A 23,501-nucleotide genomic window follows, 5' to 3' on the forward strand; every position below is an offset into this window, starting at 1 on the left:
ACTGCCATCCCAAAGACTGCACATCCCAAAGACTGCACATCCCATTCAAAAGAGGGATGTAGCCTATGTAATGTAATCCACTCAATTCCAGGGAATGATAATTAGAGGGATCCATCCATGACAACATATTGCCTCCACAGTGAACCTTATGGTCTCACTGATTGCTGCTGACTGTTACTATTCAACTGACATCTGTTCTACTCTGAAACACTGATAACTCTCCCTACGAATGCCCTGTTTATAATGCATTACAATCACATAAAGCTTCATGTGCCATGCATAATGCTTTATAACTACATAGACTGTTCATAACCATTTTATAATTAGAGAGGTAGAGATGAAACAGGATCGTCTTCACTTGGACTCATATCTACAATCTGCTTGGCTGACAGTTTGTGGCTTATTATGTTTGGTTTTATCCTGAAGGTGGTTTTGTTGTCAGCTAGCAAACACAGTGATAATGTCGATGTTGTCCACATTCTGGGAAACCGACTGGAACCATACTCAATGGATGACCAGTTTGTAAAGTTGAGACACACACATTCCTCTGCTTTTCTTGTCTGGTTAACTGGTCCTTCTGTCCCCGTGTGATAATGTGCTGCTAATGTCTCCCAGCTGTTTAGGTGAAATGGCCAACCAGACGTTCTAACTAATGAAAGGGTCAAGGGTCATTTCAGATTTATAGGGTCATTTTCCAAAAAGCACTCAGACACCTATGTTTCGGCGCTGCACAGCAGGCCAAGGCATCCCTGAATAACAATAACGACATCCAATCAGTTCCATGTTATGCACTTTGGCAAGACATATTGGCTGACATACTGTAGAGCGCTCAAACTCAACTCTGGACCTGGAAGCCAGTTTCACTGTTTTTTTTTCATTGTTCCCCTCTAACCAGGGACTGATTTAGACCTGGAACACCAGGTGTGTGCATTTAATTATCAGGTAGAACAGAAAACCAGCAGGCACCGGACGTCATAGGGTAAGAGTTGAATACCCCTGCTATCGAGTTTTTAGAGTTAGTTTACTTCATTTCCAGGTCTCCTTGAAGAGGGGTTTTAACCTCTAGGGATTTGATCGTGGTTAAACAAAGGCTACATTTACTTCACAAAGTTGCACAACGTTTTAGCAGTGTAGTCAGACAGAAAGGTTGTCTGGCCCTCTTGTATGTGCTGTTGGTTGGTAGTGTACCTAGTGTCATCGGGTTCATGAGCTGTCAACGTACAAAGCTAGGGTTGTTAGACTCCTTTGAATCGTGATACTGGTATGGTCCCAGCCCTAATCCCTGCATCGTTCCTATAGTGTCACCCTCTACCCTCCAAACTAGACGTTTCTTAACAACCAGGAATGGGAGATTAGTGTGTGTTTCTATTTACTTCTTGTTAAACAGACCCAAACACAGCCAAGACGTACCCAGCTCTCTGGCTCCCTGTAGAGGGAACAGACAGGTACATGTATGGCCCATCCTCCCAAAGGGGTGCTGCAGTGTCCCCTGTAGAGGGAACAGACAGGTACATGTATGGCCCATCCTCCCAAAGGGTGCTGCACAGACAGACAGGTACATGTATGGCCCATCCTCCCAAAGGGGTGCTGCAGTGTCCCCTGTAGAGGGAACAGACAGGTACATGTATGGCCCATCCTCCCAAAGGGGTGCTGCAGTGTCCCCTGTAGAGGGAACAGACAGGTACATGTATGACCCATCCTCCCAAAGGGTGTAGATGGGCCCATCCTCCCAAAACAGACAGGCATGTATGGCCCATCCTCCCAAAGGGGTGCTGCAGTGTCCCCTGTAGAGGGAACAGACAGGTACATGTATGGCCCATCCTCCCAAAGGGGTGCTGCAGTGTCCCCTGTAGAGGGAACAGACAGGTACATGTATGGCCCATCCTCCCAAAGGGGTGCTGCAGTGTCCCCTGTAGAGGGAACAGACAGGTACATGTGCTCCCAGTGCTGCAGTGTCCCCTGTAGAGGGAACAGACAGGTACATGTATGGCCCATCCTCCCAAAGGGGTGCTGCAGTGTCCCCTGTAGAGGGAACAGACAGGTACATGTATGGCCCATCCTCCCAAAGGGGTGCTGCAGTGTCCCCTGTAGAGGGAACAGACAGGTACATGTATGACCCATCCTCCCAAAGGGGTGCTGCAGTTAGAGGGAACAGACAGGTACATGTATGGCCCATCCTCCCAAAGGGTGCTGCAGTGTCCCCTGTAGAGGGAACAGACAGGTACATGTATGGCCCATCCTCCCAAAGGGGTGCTGCAGTGTCCCCTGTAGAGGAACAGACAGGTACATGTATGGCCCATCCTCCCAAAGGGGTGCTGCAGTGTCCCCTGTAGAGGGAACAGACAGTACATGTATGACCCATCCTCCCAAAGGGGTGCTGCATGATCCAGGTCATGTATGACCCTCCTCCCAAAGGGGTGCTGCAGTGTCCCCTGTAGAGGGAACAGACAGGTACATGTATGGCCCATCCTCCCAAAGGGGTGCTGCAGTGTCCCCTGTAGGTACATGTATGGCCCATCCTCCCAGCTGCAGTCATGTATGGCCCATCCTCCCAAAGGGGTGCTGCAGTGTCCCCTGTAGAGGGAACAGACAGGTACATGTATGGCCCATCCTCCCAAAGGGGTGCTGCAGTGTCCCCTGTAGAGGGAACAGACAGGTACATGTATGGCCCATCCTCCCAAAGGGGTGCTGCAGTGTCCCCTGTAGAGGGAACAGACAGGTACATGTATGGCCCATCCTCCCAAAGGGGTGCTGCAGTGTCCCCTGTAGAGGGAACAGACAGGTACATGATGGCCCATCCTCCCAAAGGGTGCTGCAGTGACTGTAGAGGGAACAGACAGGTACATGTCAGATGGGATGGGTGCTGCACTGAGGGGAAGGGTACATGTATGATCCTCCCAGTGACTCTCCCAAAGGGAACAGGGATGGACACTGCAGTGTCCTCTGTAACCATGGAGATGAGCCATTGCACTTCACCTCACTCAATCAGTCAGAGCCTTTTGTAAGTAACTCTGTTTACAGTACGTGACTGGCATGTGAGGTTAGCTGGATATATAATACCAGTCAACAGTTTGGACACACCTACTCATTCAAGGGTTTGTCTTTGTTTGACTATTTTCTGCATTGTAGAATAATAGTGAAGACATCAAAACTATGAAATAACACAATAATGTTGTAACCAAAAAAGTGTTAAACAAATATTTAATATTTGAGATTCTTCAAAGTAGCCACCCTTTGCCTTGATGACAGCTTTGCACACTCTTGGCATTCTCACAACCAGCTTCATGAGGTAGTCACCTGGAATGCATTTCAATTAACAGGCGTGCCTTAAGTTATTTTGTGGAATTTCTTTCCTTAATGTGTTTGAGCCAATCAGTTGTGTTGTGACAAGGTATAGGTGGTATACAGAAGATGGCCCTATTTGGTAAAAGACCAAGTCCATATTATGGCAAGAACCGCTCAAATAAGCAAAGAGAAACGACAGTCCATCATTACTTTGACATGAAGGTCAGTCTATCCGGAAAATGTCAAGAACTTTGAATGTTTCTTTAAGTGCAGTCGCAAAAACCATCAGGCGCTATGATGAAACTGGCTCTCATGAGGACCACCACAGGAAAGGAAGACCCAGAGTTACCTCTGCTACAGAGGATAAGTTCATAAGAGTTACCAGCCTCAGCCCAAATAAATGCTTCACAGAGTTCAAGTAACAGACATAACTCATTGTCAACTGTTCAGAAGAGACTGGGTGAATCAGGCCTTCATGGTCGAATTGCTGCAAAGAAACCACTACTAAAGGACACCAATAAGAAGAAGAGACTTGCTTGGGCCAAGAAACACGAGCAATAGACTTTAGACCAGTGGAAATCTGTCCTTTGGTCAGTCCAAATTTTAGATTTTTGGTTCCAACCGCCGTGTCTTTGTGAGAGGCAGAGTAGCTACCCCATCTGGTTTGCGCTTAGTGGGACTATCATTTGGTTTTCAACAGGACAATAACCCAAAACACACCTCCAGGCTGTGTACGTGCTATTTGACCAAGAAGGGGAGTGATGGAGTGCTGCATCAGATGACCTGGCCTCCACAATCACCCGACCTCAACCCAATTGAGATGGTTTGGAGTGGGTTGGACCACGGAGTGAAGGAAAAGCAGCCAAGAAGTGCTCAGCATTTGGGAACTCCTTCAAGACTGTTGGAAAAGCATTCCAGGTGAAGAATTGGTTCCTGGTTGAGAGTGCCCAGAGTGCGCAAAGCTGTCATCAAAGCAAAGGGTGGCTACTTTGAAGAATCTCAAATATATTTTGATATGTTAAACACTTTTTTGGTTACTACATGATTCCGTATGTGGTATTTCATAGTTTTGATGTCTTCACTATTATTCTACAATGTAGAAAATAGTCCAAATAAAGAAAAACCCTGTACTGTAGATAGCCTGGTAACCAGGTCTGTTTGTGCTTCAGCCAACTCCTCAGTCATCCTCTCTTCTACTGTATGCCATGACAACACACATGACAGAAGAGTTGGCTGAAGCACGAACATTCTGGTCACCAGATCTATCTATGACCAACCACCCTCCTATATGCCAGTCAAGAACAGTAAGCGCAGGGTAGAGCCAGGTATTGGAAGTTACAATAGTGACATGTTGATCAGTATTATTCTGTACCTGTTGCAGTGGAAACTACTAGAGGAGAGGGTGACTGGTGTCTGGACCAGGATGGGGAAGTGGTGTGGAGGCCAGTTGGAGCTAGTTCCCTATAGGCTAGGTGTGTCTCGAACTCTGCCCGTTTCTATAGAAACATTTACTTTGACATCATACTCAATTCACAAGATTTTTCTTTTGAAAACGGACTGGTATCAAGTGTTCTGTGAACAAGATATACCAGCCTATTATCTTCCTACCAGAACCTAGTGTAGTAGTCTTTACAGTGAACTCTGGGATTTTCCTGAGTTTCTCTCTTCAGTGTTGTTGTTATCGGAGTTGTAACTAGCTGGAGGGAGGGGGGATGGAATCTTGATGGCTGTAAAATTCTTGGCAGCCTGCCCTTGTGGCTCCAAGAGAGGAGCTGACTGTCCTCCTTGTGTGTGTGTGTGTGTGTGTGTGTGTGTGTGTGTGTGTGTCATCCTTAATAGCACTGTTGATTCCAGAGTTGTGAGTAGGTCAGGTTTCAGGTTTTCACTCTCATCATCAGCAGGACACACCATATTAAACAATATGCCTGGTGATCAGACACCACCCAGCATACATAGTTAACTTGAGTTAGAATCTGCAGGGAGGTCCTCCTGTAACTCCTGTAACTCTACAGAATATTATTCTATGAATGTATATGAGTCCTGCGGTGGTCAGACAAACATGTACTGTGTATCTAACCCTCAGTAGAGACTGTTTACTTCAATATGACTGTTGAGTAAGTGTGTGACTGCAGAAGGCTCTGGGTGGTGCTGAAACACGGTTGGTTCAGTACTTCAGAAGGCCCCGGGTGGAGCTGAAACACGGTTGGTTCAGTACTTCAGAAGGCTCTGGGTGGTGCTGAAACACGGTTGGTTCAGTACTTCAGAAGGCCCCGGGTGGAGCTGAAACACGGTTGGTTCAGTACTTCAGAAGGCCCCGGGTGGAGCTGAAACACAGTTGGTTCAGTACTTCAGAAGGCTCTGGGTGGTGCTGAAACACAGTTGGTTCAGTACTTCAGAAGGCTCTGGGTGGTGCTGAAACACGGTTGGTTCAGTACTTCAGAAGGCTCTGGGTGGTGCTGAAACACGGTTGGTTCAGTACTTCAGAAGGCTCTGGGTGGTGCTGAAACACGGTTGGTTCAGTACTTCAGAAGGTCCCGGGTGGTGCTGAAACACGGTTGGTTCAGTACTTCAGAAGGCTCTGGGTGGTGCTGAAACACAGTTGGTTCAGTACTTCAGAAGGCCCCGGGTGGAGCTGAAACACGGTTGGTTCAGTAATAACAGGTAGTGATATGTGGGGGGGTTCTTTACATTTCCTTAGTTTATGGTCCGCTAGTCTACACCTCGTCAACTTTTCCACTGTCTCCCCAGCTCCAACACACACACACACCACAGGTAGTAGTCCTGGGGTGCTCAGCTGTCTGTTAGTATTAGCAGGGCTTTGGCCCATGTTTGGTCCTAATGTATGGATATTTGTTCAGGCTCGCGTGTGGTCCAGGTCTAGCTAGTAACTAACTCCTCACAGCTGTGTAGAAAACCATCCTTCCAACTCCTTCACTTGTTTCTGATGACACAGCAATATGGTTCTGCTATATGTTTAGTGTAGTATACTAACTGTATACGTTGGTTACTTGAATGTGTAAGGTTTTTGTTATCTTGCTACTTTAAATTATTTTCTTTATTTCACAGTAGGAATCTCATGTAATGTGTCCAGTATGTTTCAAATATACATGATCACACGAGAGGAAATAAATGGTTTATCCACTTGTACTGACATGTATTTCTCTCTCCCTCTCTCTTCTCTCCTCAGAGGTCACTACCAGCTACAGCAGTAGAGCCATGTCTGAGGTGGCCGTGCCCGAGATGATGATGCCACCCCCGGTGGTGCCCGCAGCGTGCCAGGTGGAGAAGACTGTGCCAGGTCCTGGCATGGGGGACTTCAGCTATGTGGGCATCGATGCCATCCTGGAACAGATGCGGAGGAAGGCCATGAAACAGGGCTTCGAGCTCAACATCATGGTAGTGGGTGAGTTAACATGGAGAGAGAGAACACACCCACACAAACAGATCAACATCATGGTAGTGGGTGAGTTAACATGGAGAGAGAGAACACACCCACACAAACAGATCAACATCATGGTAGTGGGTGAGTTAACATGGAGAGAGAGAACACACCCACACAAACAGATCAACATCATGGTAGTGGGTGAGTTAACATGAAGAGAGAACACACCCACACAAACAGATCAACATCATGGTAGTGGGTGAGTTAACATGAAGAGAGAGAACACACCCACACAAACAGATCAACATCATGGTAGTGGGTGAGTTAACATGGAGAGAGAGAACACACCCACACAAACAGATCAACATCATGGTAGTGGGTGAGTTAACATGGAGAGAGAGAACACACCCACACAAACAGATCAACATCATGGTAGTGGGTGAGTTAACATGGAGAGAGAGAACACACCCACACAAACAGATCAACATCATGGTAGTGGGTGAGTTAACATGGAGAGAGAGAACACACCCACACAAACAGATCAACATCATGGTAGTGGGTGAGTTAACATGGAGAGAGAGAACACACCCACACAAACAGATCAACATCATGGTAGTGGGTGAGTTAACATGGAGAGAGAGAACACACCCACACAAACAGATCAACATCATGGTAGTGGGTGAGTTAACATGGAGAAGATCAACATCATGGAGAGTTAACACACCCACACAAACAGATCAACATCATGGTAGTGGGTGAGTTAACATGGAGAGAGAGAACACACCCACACAAACAGATCAACATCATGGTAGTGGGTGAGTTAACATGGAGAGAGAGAACACACCCACACAAACAGATCAACATCATGGTAGTGGGTGAGTTAACATGTGAGTTAACAGAGAGACCCACACAAACAGATCAACATCATGGTAGTGGGTGAGTTAACATGGAGAGAGAGAACACAAACAGATCAACATCATGGTAGTGGGTGAGTTAACATGGAGAGAGAGAACACACCCACACAAACAGATCAACATCATGGTAGTGGGTGAGTTAACATGAGAGAGAGAACACCCACACAAACAGATCAAATTCAATCAATCACATTTATTTTATAAAGCCCTTTTTACGTCAGCTGTGCTTTACAAATACCCAGCCAAAAACCCCAACGAGCAAGCGATGCAAATGCCATACACACACACACACACACACACACACACACACACACACACACACACAAAATCATGGTAGTGGTTTTGGTGAGAGACGAATGCATGTGTACTGTATATGATCATTTATATCAAATGAGCTCAAGATCCTGGTCTGCTGTTATCCAGCCTGAAGAAACACAGGCCAGAAGGTGGTGGTGTGTGATAGGGACCAGGCTGTGTTTACGGTGAGAGGCTGAGTTAATGTTATCCAGCCTGAAGAAACACAGGCCAGAAGGTGGTGGTGTGTTGATAGGGACCAGGCTGTGTTTACGGTGAGAGAACACACCCACACAAACAGCTGAGTTAATGTTATCCAGCCTGAAGAAACACAGGCCAGAAGGTGGTGGTGTGTGATAGGGACCAGGCTGTGTTTACGGAGGGGAGGCTGAGTTAATGTTATCCAGCCTGAAGAAACACAGGCCAGAAGGTGGTGGTGTGTGATAGGGACCAGGCTGTGTTTACGGTGAGAGGCTGAGTTAATGTTATCCAGCCTGAAGAAACACAGGCCAGAAGGTGGTGGTGTGTGATAGGGACCAGGCTGTGTTTACGGTGAGAGGCTGAGTTAATGTTATCCAGCCTGAAGAAACACAGGCCAGAAGGTGGTGGTGTGTGATAGGGACCAGGCTGTGTTTACGGAGGGGAGGCTGAGTTAATGTTATCCTCTCCTGGGTTATTCAAGGAGGATATATCTCTAATTTAACAAGAGGATCTCTCTAATTAAGAACGCTCTCATTTTCACTCACACACATTTACCCCCCCACACACACACACACACACACACACAGCCTTTTGACACTCCCACCATACTGACACTCCCTCATCAGTGTGTGAAGGCTCCTTTTTAAAAGGATATATTTTTACAACACACACTCCTTCCTTCACCAGAGACCAGCCCCTATAAAACCCCTCTGCCATGCTGTCTCCACACCACGTCTCCATTTGATGATGTCGCGACTAGCAGTCTGCTCTGTGGGTTCTTTCCTTCCGTGGATAAAACGGCTCACACTACAGCCTACAGGGGTACTTCAAGGAAGGAGGATGCAGACTCATCCATGGAAAAGAAAATCCAAAACGACCACTTAGTCTCCTGCAGTGTTAATGTGCACTCAGGTGTAATTTGTCATTTAAGTCTGCCTGTGAGAACAGAGCTGTAGGGAAGGAGACAGAATACAGGACATTAGGTTAATGTTTGAATTTCTCTGCTACAGATTACTCTGGTATATAATAAGTGTACTGAACAAAAATATAAATGCAACAATTTCTACGATTTTACTGAGTTACAGTTCATATAAGGAGATCAGTCAATTGAAATAAATTCAATAGGCCCTAATCTATGGATTTCACGACTGGGCAGGGGCACAGCCATGGTTGGGCCTTGGGGGGCGTAGGCCCACTCACTTGGTAGCCAGGCCCACTCACTGGGGAGCCAGCCCCAGCCAATCAGAATGAGTTTTTCTCCACAAAAGGGCTTTATTACTGACAGAAATACTCCTCAGCACCAATCCCGCAGGTGAAGAAGCCGGATGTGGAGGTTCTGGGCTGGCGTGGTTACTTGTGGTCTGTGGTTGTGAGACCGGTTGAACGTATTGCCAAATTCTCAAAAATGACATCAGTTGCAGCTTATGGTAGAGAAATTAAAATTCAATTCTCTGGCAACAGCTCTGGTGAACATTCCTGCAGTCAGCAGGCCAATTGCACGCTCCCCTCAACTTGAGACATCTGTGGCATTGTGTTGTGTGACAAAACTGCACATTTTATAGTGGCCTTTTGTTGTCCCCAGCACAAGGTGCACATGTGTAATGATCATGCTTTTTAATCAGCTTCTTTGATATGCCACACCTTTCAGGTGGATGAATTATCTTGGTAAAGGAGAAATTCTCACAAACAGGGATGTAAACAAATTTGTGCACAAAATTTGAGAGAAATAAGCTTTTTTGTGCGAATGGAAAATGTTTGATTTTTGTTCAGTGTGTATTATACAGAGGATATATAGAAAGGAAAAGAAAAGTACACTACACTCCTCTCACATCATTCATGTCTCATCATAATCCTCCATACTGTATAGTGGTGTGTCCTATATAGAACTGTCTCATAATAATCTTCCATACTGTATAGTGGTGTGTCCTATATAGAACTGTCTCCTCAATAACCAATCTGTATAGTGGTGTGTCCATGAAGAAATAATCCTCCATACTGTATAGTGGTGTGTCCTATATAGAACTGTCATCTGTATAGTGGTGTGTCCTATATAGAATCATAATAATCCTCCATACTGTCTGGTGTGTCCTATATAGAACTGTCTCATAATAATCCTCCATACTGTATAGTGGTGTGTCCTATATAGAACTGTCTCATAATAATCCTCCATACTGTATAGTGGTGTGTCCTATATAGAACGGTCTCATAATAATCCTCCATACTGTATAGTGGTGTGTCCTATATAGAACTGTCTCATAATAATCCTCCATACTGTATAGTGGTGTGTCCTATATAGAACTGTCTCATAATAATCCTCTATACTGTATAGTGGTGTGTCCCTATAGAACTGTCTCATAATAATCCTCCATACTGTATAGTGGTGTGTCCTATATAGAACTGTCTCATAATAATCCTCCATACTGTATAGTGGTGTGTCCTATATAGAACTGTCTCATAATAATCCTCTATACTGTATAGTGGTGTGTCCTATATAGAACGGTCTCATAATAATCCTCCATACTGTATAGTGGTGTGTCCTATATAGAACTGTCTCATAATAATCCTCTATACTGTATAGTGGTGTGTCAGTATAAAGGTCAGTATACAGTAGTTCCACTGAGTGGGACACATCTACATGGCTGAAGAACTACTTTTCTGTACTGGAAGTGGGTGAGTGGGTGTGTGGGTGGGGTCATGAGGGGGTTGAGGGGTGAGGCAGTGCCCAGGGTTAGTGTCTGTTCTCTCTCTCTGTGATGTGGAGTCTACCGACAAATCCACATTCCTCTCACATTCCCCTGTGGTCGGCCCTGGTGTCCTGGATACAGAGCTCGGCAACCTGCCACCCATTCAGCTCAGGGCTGACTGTAGGCTACGCCACCGTGTGTGTGTGTGTGTGTGTGTGTGTGTATGTGTATATATATTATGCTTGGGGTCATTGTCCATTTGGAAGACCCATTTGCGACCAAGCTTTAACTTCCTGACTTATGTCTTGAGATGTTGCTTCAATATATCCATGTAATTTTCCTGCCTCATGATGCCATCTATTTTGTGAAGTGCACCGGTCCCTCCTGCAGCAAAGCACCCTCACAACATGATGCTGCCACCCCCGTGCTTCCTCCCCCTTTTCCTCCAAACATAACAATTGTCATTATGGCCAAACAGTTCTATTTTTGTTTCATCAGACCAGAGGACATTTCTCCAAAAAGCACGTTCTTTGTCCCCATGTGCAGTTGCAAACCGTAGTCTGGCTTTTTTATGGCGGCTTTGGAGCAGTTGCTTCTTCCTTGCTGAGCGGCCTTTCAGGTTATGTCGATGTAGGACTAATTTTTACTGTGGATATAGATACTTTTGTACCTGTTTCCTCCAACATCTTCACGAGGTGCTTTGCTGCTGTTCTGGGATTGTTTGCACTTTTCTAACCAAAGTACATTCATCTCTAGGAGACAGAACGCCTGTCCTTCCTGAGCAGTATGATGGCTGCGTGGTCCCATGGTGTTTATACTTGCGTACTATTGTTTGTACAGATGAACGTGGTACCTTCAGGCGCTTGGAAATTGCTCCCAAGGATGAACCAGACTTGTGGAGGTCTACAATTTATTTTCTGAGGTCTTGGCTGATTTCCTTTTGATTTTCTCATGATGTCAAGCAAAGAGGCACTGAGTTTGAAGGTAGGCCTTGAAATACATCCACAGGTACACCTCCAATTGACTCAAATTATGTTAATCAGATGCTTCTAAAGCCATGACATTTTCTGGAATTTTCCAATCTGTTTAATTCCTTCTACCCCCTAATTTTTCGAACATTCTGTTAAAAATCGCGCAACATTTCAGCGCCCTGCTACTCATGCCAGGAATATAGTATATGCATATGATTAGTATGTGTGGATAGAAAACACTCAGACGTTTATAAAACTGGTTAAATCACGGCTGTGGCTATAACATAACGTGCGTTTCATCGGAAAGCGCAGGAAAATCTGATCACTGAAAATGGAAAAATATATCCCTGCGCGACTTGAACCCATTGATAAAGGTGAACCACAATTAATGGGGCTGAGGTTGCAGTACCTACAGCTTCCACACGGTGTCTAGAGTCTTGTCATTTGCCTACTATTTGTTTCTTGGTCAAACAGATGCAAGGCAGAGCAGTTCTTCAGGTCTCGGACCGGATATTTTGGTTGAGTTTCTACCCGGACATTTTTCCAGACGGACAGCTATAGAATATACTTCGTCTTGTGATTAATTTGATCGCTTATTAACGTTTACTAATACCTAAAGTTGCATTACAAAAGTATTTCGAAGTGTTTTGTGAAAGTTTATCGTCGACTTTTTGAATTTTAAAAAATGACGTTACGTTATGAAACACTTTTTTTTTTTGTTTATCACACAGTCTACATAGAACGATATCTAGGCTATATATGGACCGATTTAATCGGAAAAAAGACCCAATAGTGATTATGGGACATCTAGGAGTGCCAACAAAGAAGATGGTCAAAGGTAATGTGTAGCGCCGAATATGCTAATTATTTTGTTTACGTCCCCTGCGGGTCTTTTGTGGTGTTATATGCTATCAGATAATAGCTTCTCATGCTTTCGCCGAAAAGCATTTTAAAAATCTGACTTGTTGCCTGGATTCACAACGAGTGTAGCTTTAATTCAATACCCTGCATGTGTATTTTAATGAACGTTTGAGTTTTAACTAATACTATTAGCATTTAGCGTAGCGCATTTGCATTTCCAGAGCTCTAGATGGGACGCCTGCATGCCAGGTAGGAGCAAGAGGTTTTAAAGGCACAGTCAACTTAGTGCATGTAAACTTCTGACCCACTGGAATTGTGATACTGTAAACAATTGTTGGCAAAATGACTTGTGTCATGCACAAAGTAGATGTCCTAACCGACTTTCCAAAACTATAGTTTAACAAGAAATTTGTGGAGTGGTTGAAAAACAAGTTTTAATGACTTGTTTTAACTTCCGACTCCAGCTCTGTGTGTGTGTGTGTGTGTGTGTGTGTTCTACCGTTCAAAAGTTTAGTCACTTAGAAATGTCCTTGTTTTAGAAAAAAAAGCAGCAAAGACAAATTGATCAGAAATACAGTGTAGACATTATTAATGTTGTAAATGACTATTGTAGCTGGAAACGGCTGATTTGTAATGGAATATCTACATAGGCGTACAGAGGCCCATTATCAACAACCATCACTCCTGTGATCCAATGGCACGTTGTATTAGCTAATCCAAGTTTATCATTTTAAAAGGCTAATTGATCATTAAAACCCTTTTGCAATTATGTTAGCACAGCTGAAAACTGTTGTTCTGATTAAAGAAGCAATAAAACTGGCCTTCTTTAGACTAGTTGAGTATCTGGAGCATCAGCATTTGTGGGTTTGATTACAGGCTCAAAATGGCCAGAAATAAAGACCTTTCTTCTGAAACTTGTCAGTCTATTCTTGTTCTGAGAAATTAAGGCTATTCCATGCGAGAAATTGCCAAGAAACTGAAGATCTCGTTCAACGCTGTGTATGACTCCCTTCACAGAACAGCGCAAACTGGCTCTAACCAGAATAAAAAGAGGAGTGGGAGGCCCCGGTGCATAACTGAGCAAGAGGACAAGTGCTTTAGAGTGTCTAGTTTGGGTAACGGACGCCTCACAAATCCTCAACTGGCAGCTTCATTAAATAGTACCTGCAAAACACCAGTCTCAACATCAACAGTGAAGAGGCGCTCCGGGATGCTGGCCTTTGCCCAAGCCTCTCCAACTTCTCCTTTACCCAAATCCAGATAGCAGATGTTCTGAAAGAGCTGCAAAACCTGGACCCGTACAAATCAGCTGGGCTTGACAATCTGGACCCTCTATTTCTGAAACTATCCGCCGCCATTGTCGCAACCCCTATTACCAGCCAGTTCAACCTCTCTTTCATATCGTCTGAGATCCCCAAGGATTGGAAAGCTGCCGCAGTCATCCCCCTCTTCAAAGGGGGAGACACCCTGGACCCAAACTGTTACAGACCTATATCCATCCTGCCTTGCCTATCTAAGGTCTTCGAAAGCCAAGTCAACAAACAGATCACTGACCATCTCGAATCCCACCGTACCTTCTCCGCTGTGCAATCTGGTTTCCGAGCCGGTCACGGGTGCACCTCAGCCATGCTCAAGGTACTAAACGATATCATAACTGCCATTGATAAAAGACAGTACTGTGCAGCCGTCTTCATCGACCTGGCCAAGGCTTTCGACTCTGTCAATCACCATATTCTTATCGGCAGACTCAGTAGCCTCGGTTTTTCTAATGACTGCCTTGCCTGGTTCACCAACTACTTTGCAGACAGAGTTCAGTGTGTCAAATCGGAGGGCATGTTGTCCGGTCCTCTGGCAGTCTCTATGGGGGTGCCACAGGGTTCAATTCTCCGGCCGACTCTTTTCTCTGTATATATCAATGATGTTGCTCTTGCTGCGGGCGATTCCCTGATCCACCTCTACGCAGACAACACCATTCTGTATACTTCTGGCCCTTCCTTGGACAACTGTGCTATCTAACCTCCAAACGAGCTCCAATGCTGTACAACACTCCTTCCGTGGCCTCCAACTGCTCTTAAACGCTAGTAAAACCAAATGCATGCTTTTCAACCGTTCGCTGCCTGCACCCGCACGCCCGACTAGCATCACCACCCTGGATGGTGCCAACCTAGAATATGTGGACATCTATAAGTACCTAGGTGTCTGGCTAGACTGTAAACTCCCCTTCCAGACTCATATCAAACATCTCCAATCTAAAATCAAATCTAGAGTCGGCAGTCTATTCCGCAACAAAGCCTCCTTCACTCACGCCGCCAAACTTACCCTAGTAAAACTGACTATCCTACCGATCCTCGACTTTGGCGATGTCATCTACAAAATAGCTTCCAATACTCTACTCAGCAAACTGGATGCAGTTTATCACAGTGCCATCCGTTTTGTTACTAAAGCACCTTATATCACCCACCACTGCGACCTGTATGCTCTAGTCGGGTGGCCCTCGCTACATATTCGTCGCCAGACCCACTGGCTCCAGGTCATCTACAAGTCCATGCTAGGTAAATCTCCGCCTTATCTCAGTTCACTGGTCACGATGGCAACACCCACCCGTAGCACGCGCTCCAGCAGGTGTATCTCACTGATCATCCCTAAAGCCAACACCTTATTTGGCCGCCTTCCGTTCCAGTACTCTGCTGCCTGTGACTGGAACGAATTGCAAAAATCGCTGAAGTTGGAGACTTTTATCTCCCTCACCAACTTCAAACATCTGCTATCTGAGCAGCTAACCGATCGCTGCAGCTGTACATAGTCCATCAGTAAATAGCCCACCCAATTTACCTACCTCATCCCCATACTGTTTATATTTATTTACTTTTCTGCTCTTTTGCACACCAGTATCTCTACCTGTACACGACCATCTGATCATTTATCACTCCAGTGTTAATCTGCTAAATTGTAATTATTCGCCTACCTCCTCATGCCTTTTGCACACAATGTATATACTCTTTTTTTTCTTTTTTTTTCTACTGTGTTATTGACTTGTTAATTGTTGTTGTTGTGTTGTTGTCTGTTCACACTGCTTTGCTTTATCTTGGCCAGGTCGCAGTTGTAAATGAGAACTTGTTCTCAACTAGCCTACCTGGTTAAATAAAAGTGGAAAAAATAATAATAATAAAAAGAGTTGCAAAGAAAAAGCCATATCTCAGACTGGCCAATAAAATATTAAGATTGGCAAAAGAACACAGACACTGGACAGAGGAAGATTGGAAAAAGTTGTTATGAACAGACAAATCTAAGTTTGTGGTGTTCTGATCACAAAGAACATTAATGAGACGCAGAAAAAATGAAAAGATGCTAGATGAGTGCTTGACGCCATCTGTCAAGCATGGTGGAGGCAATGAGATGGTCTGGGGTGCTCTGGTGGTGATAAAGTGGGAGATTTGTACAGGGTAAAAGGGATCTTGAAGAAGGAAGGCTATCACTCCATTTTGAAGGACACAATTATTATATCAATTAAAAATCATTATTTATAACCTTGTTAACGTCTTGACTATATTTCCTATTCATTTTGCAACTCATTTCATGTATGTTTTCATGGAAAACAAGGACATTTCTAAGTGACCCCAAACTTTTGAACTTTTTCCCTGTCTATAACAATCTGATTCATTATCTCAAATGCAGAATGTATCCTAGATCAGCACTCCTACTCTGAGATGGTTACTAATGTTTAATACACCTGTATTGTTGTATTGATACCCTGTCCTTCCTCTCCACAATCTGGCTGGTCTTTGGGTCCAGCCTTTCAGCTAGGGGTATCAACACTGTAGCATGTCTACAGCTCATCCCACTGAACCCTGACCTTGGCCCCGTAGCTCACAGGATTCCCCTCTTCAGGCTCAGCCACTCATACCAACCGTTCAGGGGAATTCTAGACCCCTAAAAAATGTGATACAGTGCCTCTGGTATGGGACTTCAACAGCATGAGCACAGGGTTGGTATTGGCCTGGATAGTGCACATCTCTACTTTAACAATCACATCGGTCCCCAAACAGGCAATTTGGGTTTTCATAACAAATTAATAATCAAAAATGTATTGTATGGCAATGGTTTTTGATTGGAGTACAGTAAGTGGTTAATTTGTGTACTTGGTGGAAACACTGGAGAGGCTCTCTGGAAAGCTTTGATTGTTCAGGTCCGAAGCAAACACAGATGTGTTGTAAAGGGACGATGCTGTACTACTTCCCATAATGTTAGAGGTCAGAAGTCAAGTCACTGAGGGCCCGGTCATTAATCAGTTGTTTGAAGCCTTAAATCCCAAATGAAGTTTCAACATATAAACCTCCATTATTTAGTGTGTGTATGTGTGTGTGTGTGTGTGCTCGTGTTTGTGCGTGCGTGCGTGAACACTTACTAAAAACACCAGAGGCCCTGAGCTCCAGTCTGTGTTGACTTAACCAGACAGTGAACTAAACTGTGTGTGTTACCTGTCCAGGGGTCATAAACACTACACTCTCCCTCGTTAACCCACAGTTGATCCCAGGGGCCAAAATTGATGTTGGCGGTAGTCAGCTGCTACAGGCAATCTTTTGGGTCCATGCACAGTATGTTCTTCCCTAATTCTAGAATGTTCAGGGTTCTATCTAGTCCAGCTTTTCAATCTATCTCTCCCATGTCCTCTATCTTCTGACCCCCCCCACACACACACACCTCTCCAGCTGGTTCCTCTCCAGTGCTGATAGAGCAGAGCTCTTCTCCAGACTGCAGGGTTACATGTCTACCCAGCGTTGCAGATGGTGGTCACATGTCCTGCCAACAGCTGTTCCAGTCTGTTTAATACTCTATTGCAGGGATCATCAACTAGATTCAGCCGCCGGACTTTTGTTTCTTGAGCGGATGGTCATGGGGCCCGGAACATCATTATAAATCATTTGTAGACTGTAAATGGACAGCAAGAAGCCAAAAGTGATATAATATTAGACTAAAACAGAATCATTTCAAACCTTGCTTACATTTGTATACGATCACATACATCTCTATTATGGGAAGACTTTAGAACAGATTCCCCCCATAAAACCACTTGGAGCTGGACAGAAGACTGGGCTTTGTTTATGTCCAATAATGAAACAGAGTTTACAGTTGGGGAACCCTGCTGTATTAGGAGAGATAAGAGAACAGGGGGAGGTGTGTGTGTGTCATAGACTTATGGTGCGTGTCTGACCCAAAGGTCTTTGTCGACAATGGCCAGTTTTATAGTGCAGTGATCTGAGCCAGCGTCAGCTGCACAAACCACAGACGGATGAGTTTCACACTTATGGAAGACTGGGTTTCTCCAACCAACCGCTCTATGGCGGATAAGGCTCAGCTCCGTTCAAGGCTCAGTGTGGTTTAATTGACAGCAGAGCTCTTCCCCAGACTGCAGGTCTGAGCCCCGAAAGGACATGTATTTCCTTTAGGCCAACTTTAATGGATGGGAGGGAGAGTGGGAGTGGGAGTGAGTGAGGGAGGGAGAGTGGGAGTGAGGGAGGGAGTGGGAGGGAGGGAGAGAATGGTGAAAAGGGCACTGACGTAAGGTGTGTGTTCGGCGGGGAGGCCTTACTGAAGACACCTGTAACTTTTCCTCCACTGCAGCCAAAACCTTGTGAAATAGCCTCTTTCTCCCCTGAGTGTCTGTGACCGGCTGGAACAGCTCTGGTGTTAAACTCTGTTTGTCTCAGTGTGAAATAATGAGGCCCGTCAGTCATTACACCACTGGAATGAACCTGTTAGTGGGAAGAGTGACTGTTCTGGAGAAAGGTGAGAGGAAGTCCACCATTGTGAGAGTAGTCTATTCCGTACAGTCACACTAGATGAGAGGGTATTTGTTTAAATCGAGGCCTGGGCTACTGTTTTACCTTCATTGTAGAGTTTCTACGTTATTGTGTTTAGCTCAGTTGGTAGAGCATGGGGCTTGCAGCTCCAGGGTTGTGGGCTTGTTTCCCACGGGACCAGTACCAATCAAAAGTATCAAAATGGATGTACTCATTACTGTAAGTAACTCTGAATAAGATGGTCTGCTAGATGACTAAAATATCAATTGTGGCTTTGTATTTATTTGCATTACCAATGTGTTTGACATTCAGTGTGTGTGTGTGTGTGTGTGTGTGTGTGTGTGTGTGTGTGTAGGGCAGAGCGGCCTAGGGAAGTCCACTCTGATGAACACTCTGTTCAAGTCCAAGGTGAGCCGTAAGTCAGTGCAGGCCACGTCCCAGGAGAAGATCCCCAAGACCATCCATATCAAATCTGTCAGCCACGGTGAGAGGAGGAAAATATCACTCATACTGTTTATTTCACTCTTTCTTTTCTGCACCTCTCTAGCTACATCTTTCACTTTATCCATCTCACCCTCTACTCAGTCTACCCTGTGTTGTGATTACAGTCTGAGGTACATTTGGCCTCTGAGGTGCTTGTATTCAGTCTAATTGTGTCTGTCTCTGTTCAGACATTGAGGAGAAGGGGGTGAGGATGAAACTAACTGTTATCGACACGCCTGGCTTCGGGGATCAGATCAACAACGAGAACTGGTACAGTAACAGTACAATCCATAGCTGAAATGTTATATTTAGAATGTGCTTATATTTCTATGTGCATAGATATATTCTATCTATGTGTATATATAGTTGAAGTCCGATGTTTACATACACCTTAGTCAAATACATTTAAACTCAGTTTTTCACAATTCCTGACATTTAATCCAAGTCAAAATTCCCTGTTTAGGTCAGTTAGGATCACCACTATATTTAAAGAATGTGAAATGTCAGAATAATAGTAGAGGTATTTATTTCAGCTTTTATTTCTTTCATCACATTCGCAGTGGGTCAGAAGTTTACATACACTCAATTAGTATTTGGTACCATTGCCTTTAAATTGTTTAACTTGGGTCCAACGTTTCAGGTAGCCTTCCACAAGCTTCCCACAATAAGTTGGGTGAATTTTGGCCCATTCCTCCTAACAGCTGGTGTAACTGAGTCAGGTTTGTAGGCCTCCTTGCTCGCACACGCTTTTTCAGTTCTGCCCATACATTTGCTATAGGATTGAGGTCAGGACTTTGTGATGGTGGCCACTCCAATACCTTGACTTTGTTGTCCTTAAGCCATTTTGCCATAACTTTGGAATTATGCTTGGGTTCATTTGGAAGACCCATTTGCGACCAAGCTTTAACTTCCTGACTGATGTCTTGGGATGTTGCTTCAATATATCTACATCATTTTCCTTCCTCATGATGCCATCTATTTAGTGAAGTGCACCAGTCCCTCCTGCAGCAAAGCACCCCCACAACATGATGCTGCCACCCCCGTGCATCACGGGTGGGATGGTGTTCTTCGGCTTGCAAGCCTCCCCCATTTTCCTCCAAACATCATAACGATGGTCATTATGGCAAAACAGTTCTATGTTTGTTTCATCAGACCAGAGGACATTTCTCCAAAAAGTACGATCTTTGTCCCCATGTGCAATTGCAAACCGTAGCCTGGCTTTTTTATGGTGGTTTTGGAGCAGTGTCTTCTTCCTTGCTGAGTGGCCTTTCAGGTTATGTTGATATAGGACTCATTTTACTGTGGATACTTTTGTACTTGTTTCCTCCAGCATCTTCACAAGGTCCTTTGCTGTTGTTCTGGGATTGATTTGCACTTTTTGCACCAAAGTACGTTCATCTCTAGGTGACAGAACACGTCTCCTTCTTGAGCGGTATGACGGCTGCATGGTCCCATGGTGTTTATACTTGCGTACTATTGTTTGTACAGGTGAACAGGGTACCTACCTTCAGGCTTTTGGAAATTGTTTTCAGGGATGAACCAGACTTGTGGAGTTCTATAAAAGAAAATTGGAGGTCTTGGCTGTTTTCTTTTGATTTCTCCATGATGTCAAGCAAAGAGGCACTGAGTTTGAAGGTAGGCCTTGAAATGCATCCACAGGTACACCTCTAATTGACGTCAATTAGCCTATCAGAAGCTTCTAAAGCCATGACATCATTTTCTGGAATTTTCCAAGCTGTTTAAAGGCACAGTCAACTTAGTCTATGGAAACTTCTGACCCACTGGAATTGTGTTACAGTGAATTATAAATTAAATGATCTGTATGTAAACAATTGTTGGAAAAATGACTTGTGTCATGCACAAAGTAGATGTCCTAACCAACTTGCCAAAACTATAGTTTGTTAACAAGAAATGTGTGGAGTGGTTGGAAAATGGCTTCAACCCAAGTGTATGTAATCTTCCGACAACAGTATATATCTATCCTGTGTGTGTGTGTGTGTGTGTGTGTGTGTGTGTGTGTGTGTGTGTGTGTGTGTATCCACACACAGTTGAAGTCGGAACTAAAACTAGTTTTTTTCACATTCTTAAAATAAAGTGGTGATCCTAACTGACCTAAGACAGGGAATTTTTAAGAGGATTAAATATCAGGAATTGTGAAAAACTGAGTTGAAATCTATTTGGCTAAGGTGTATGTAAGAAGTAATAGTGTATAATAATAGTGTAGACATCTAAACTATGTAGTAGCACAAATGGAATAATGTAGTAACCAACAACAATAAAAATGTAAAGCTGTCATCAAGGCAGAAGGTGGCTACTTTGAAGAATCTCAAATATAAAATATATACGGATTTGTTTAAAAAGTTTTTGACAGGATCCCGTATGTGTTATTTCATAGTTTTGATATCTTTACCATTATTCTACAATGTAGAAAATAGTAAATAAAGAAAAACCCTTGAATAAATAAGTATGTCCAAACTTTTGAGTGGTACTGTCGCTCTCTCTCGTTAATAGAAATGCTTACCCCATACATCTCATCTAGATGACTAGTGTACACAGTACTGTCTGTGTATGACCTCATCTATCCTCTTTCTCTCCCTCTTCCTGTCTTTCTCACTTGTCTCCCCCTATCCATCCCCCAAAACTCCCCTTTTCTCTTTTAATCTGCCTCTCCCCTTCCTTCCACTTCCTGTCTTCTTCCCCTCCCTCCCTCCACAGTTGGCAGCCCATCATGAAGTTCATTAATGCCCAGTATGAGCAGTACCTTCAGGAGGAGATCAACATCAACAGGAAGAAGAGGATTCCAGACTCAAGGGTTCACTGCTGTATTTACTTCATACCCCCTACTGGACACTGGTGAGGCAGGAATGCGTACACACACACACACACACACACACACACTGTCACACACACACACACTCTCACTCACACACACACACACACTGTCACACACACACTCTCACTCACACACACACACACCTTGTGAAGGGGATGAATGTGTGGAATGTTTCAGGTGAATGTTTAGATATGGCTGGGAGAGTGTCAAGCTGATTATTAGCTAAACTTCATTCTTTGGATTTTCCACTTTTTATCGTCCTATACAGTTGTCATGCCTTTTGAGTGATCAAAAATGGCATGTAATCAATCACAATAATTGTCATACACACACATGCACAGTGTCAGTGCAACAGTGCTGCTGCCCCCTGCTGTCCCTGAACAGTAGAGAATATGCAACTGGGAGATTTAAAAAGGAGAGAGAGAGTGAGAGAGGGAGTGAAGTGATTTATGTTAGATAAGCAGTGAGTCATAGGGAGAGTCCTACTCAAATAGCCCTGAATCATCAGAACAGAAAACAGAGGAGGAGGACACAGTGAGTTTGGCATGACTTTCTGATACACATTAGTTATAACAACAATCTAATGCCCCATGCTCTGCCATTCAAATATCAGATATGATGTCCAACGTCATACTGTGCCCTTCTGTGTAACATATACAGCCTATGTATGGGCCAGATTCCCGGACAGAATGGGGATTCTCTGAGTACGTGTTTTAGTCTCAGAGTGTCTGTCTGAACGTACAGCTCATGTTCTACGACCCCTCACCACCGTTCTGGATTGACCTGTAGTGGATCCTCCTCTGCTCCTCTGGATTGACCTGTAGTGGATCCTCCTCTGCTCCTCTGGATTGACCTGTAGTGGATCCTCCTCTGGATTGACCTGTAGTGGATCCTCCTCTGCTCCTCTGGATTGACCTGTAGTGGATCCTCCTCTGGATTGACCTGTAGTGGATCCTCCTCTGGATTGACCTGTAGTGGATCCTCCTCTGGATTGACCTGATTAGTGGATCCTCCTCTGATTGATTGATCCTCCTCTGGATTGACCTGTAGTGGATCCTCCTCTGGATTGACCTGTGGATCCTCCTCCTCCTCTGGATTGACCTGTAGTGGATCCTCCTCTGGATTGACCTGTAGTGGATCCTCCTCTGGATTGACCTGTAGTGGATCCTCCTCTGGATTGACCTGTAGTGGATCCTCCTCTGGATTGACCTGTAGTGGATCCTCCTCTGCTCCTGCAGCTCAGAGGGACACACAGATGTGGAAACACTTACTCTTCCAGACCCCCATCCATTTCCTGTTTCACAGGCAGCGAGTTGCAACACGTCCCATAACACCCGTTTTCCATGACTGGAAAAAATGTCTTTCTCGCTCTCTTTCGCCAGGACTTGAAACAAATGCCTGTGTTTGCCTCCCTGCTCCAAGTTTCTGTCTCTGGTGTTTCTGCTGCTCAAACATCTGGGCCTGATTTGAGATTCATATAGACCCCCCCCCCCCCCACCCCCAAAATAATGTTGCTACGCTATACAGCTATTACCCTTTAATTGAATTCCCCTCCTGTGTTATGTCTGCTCCTCCTCTGCATCTACCCCATGATGGTTCTACGCTTTGCTGCAATGGTCTGGGGTCCAGTGCTGTGGTGGACTGCTGGCTTTGCCCTCATTTCTGTGGTTGTGATGTACAAGAGAGAGAGCCTTAACATATTGTGCCCCTCCGATATAACCTGAGCAGCGTTTCATGTTCCTCCAGCGTTGCGGATGTCTGTCACATGTCCAACAACTGTTCTAGTCTAATG

The 23,501-nt window shown here is 44.6% G+C and overlaps 1 protein-coding gene across 7 annotated transcripts in view; it reads left to right on the forward strand.

Annotated features, from left to right (window-relative positions):
• LOC115127490 (septin-9-like) overlaps nt 1–23,501 on the forward strand; it is a 197,642-nt gene that overhangs the window by 148,621 nt on the left and 25,520 nt on the right. For all 7 annotated transcript variants that reach the window (XM_065010505.1, XM_065010508.1, XM_065010506.1 and 4 more), the window contains 4 exons: nt 6,473–6,688; nt 18,749–18,877; nt 19,065–19,146; nt 21,592–21,729. In XM_065010505.1, coding sequence (XP_064866577.1) covers nt 6,473–6,688; nt 18,749–18,877; nt 19,065–19,146; nt 21,592–21,729 — 565 coding nt within the window. The remainder of the gene's footprint in view (nt 1–6,472; nt 6,689–18,748; nt 18,878–19,064; nt 19,147–21,591; nt 21,730–23,501) is intronic.

Source organism: Oncorhynchus nerka, linkage group LG26 (genome assembly GCF_034236695.1).
Source record: "Oncorhynchus nerka isolate Pitt River linkage group LG26, Oner_Uvic_2.0, whole genome shotgun sequence".
Taxonomy (NCBI): domain Eukaryota; kingdom Metazoa; phylum Chordata; class Actinopteri; order Salmoniformes; family Salmonidae; genus Oncorhynchus; species Oncorhynchus nerka.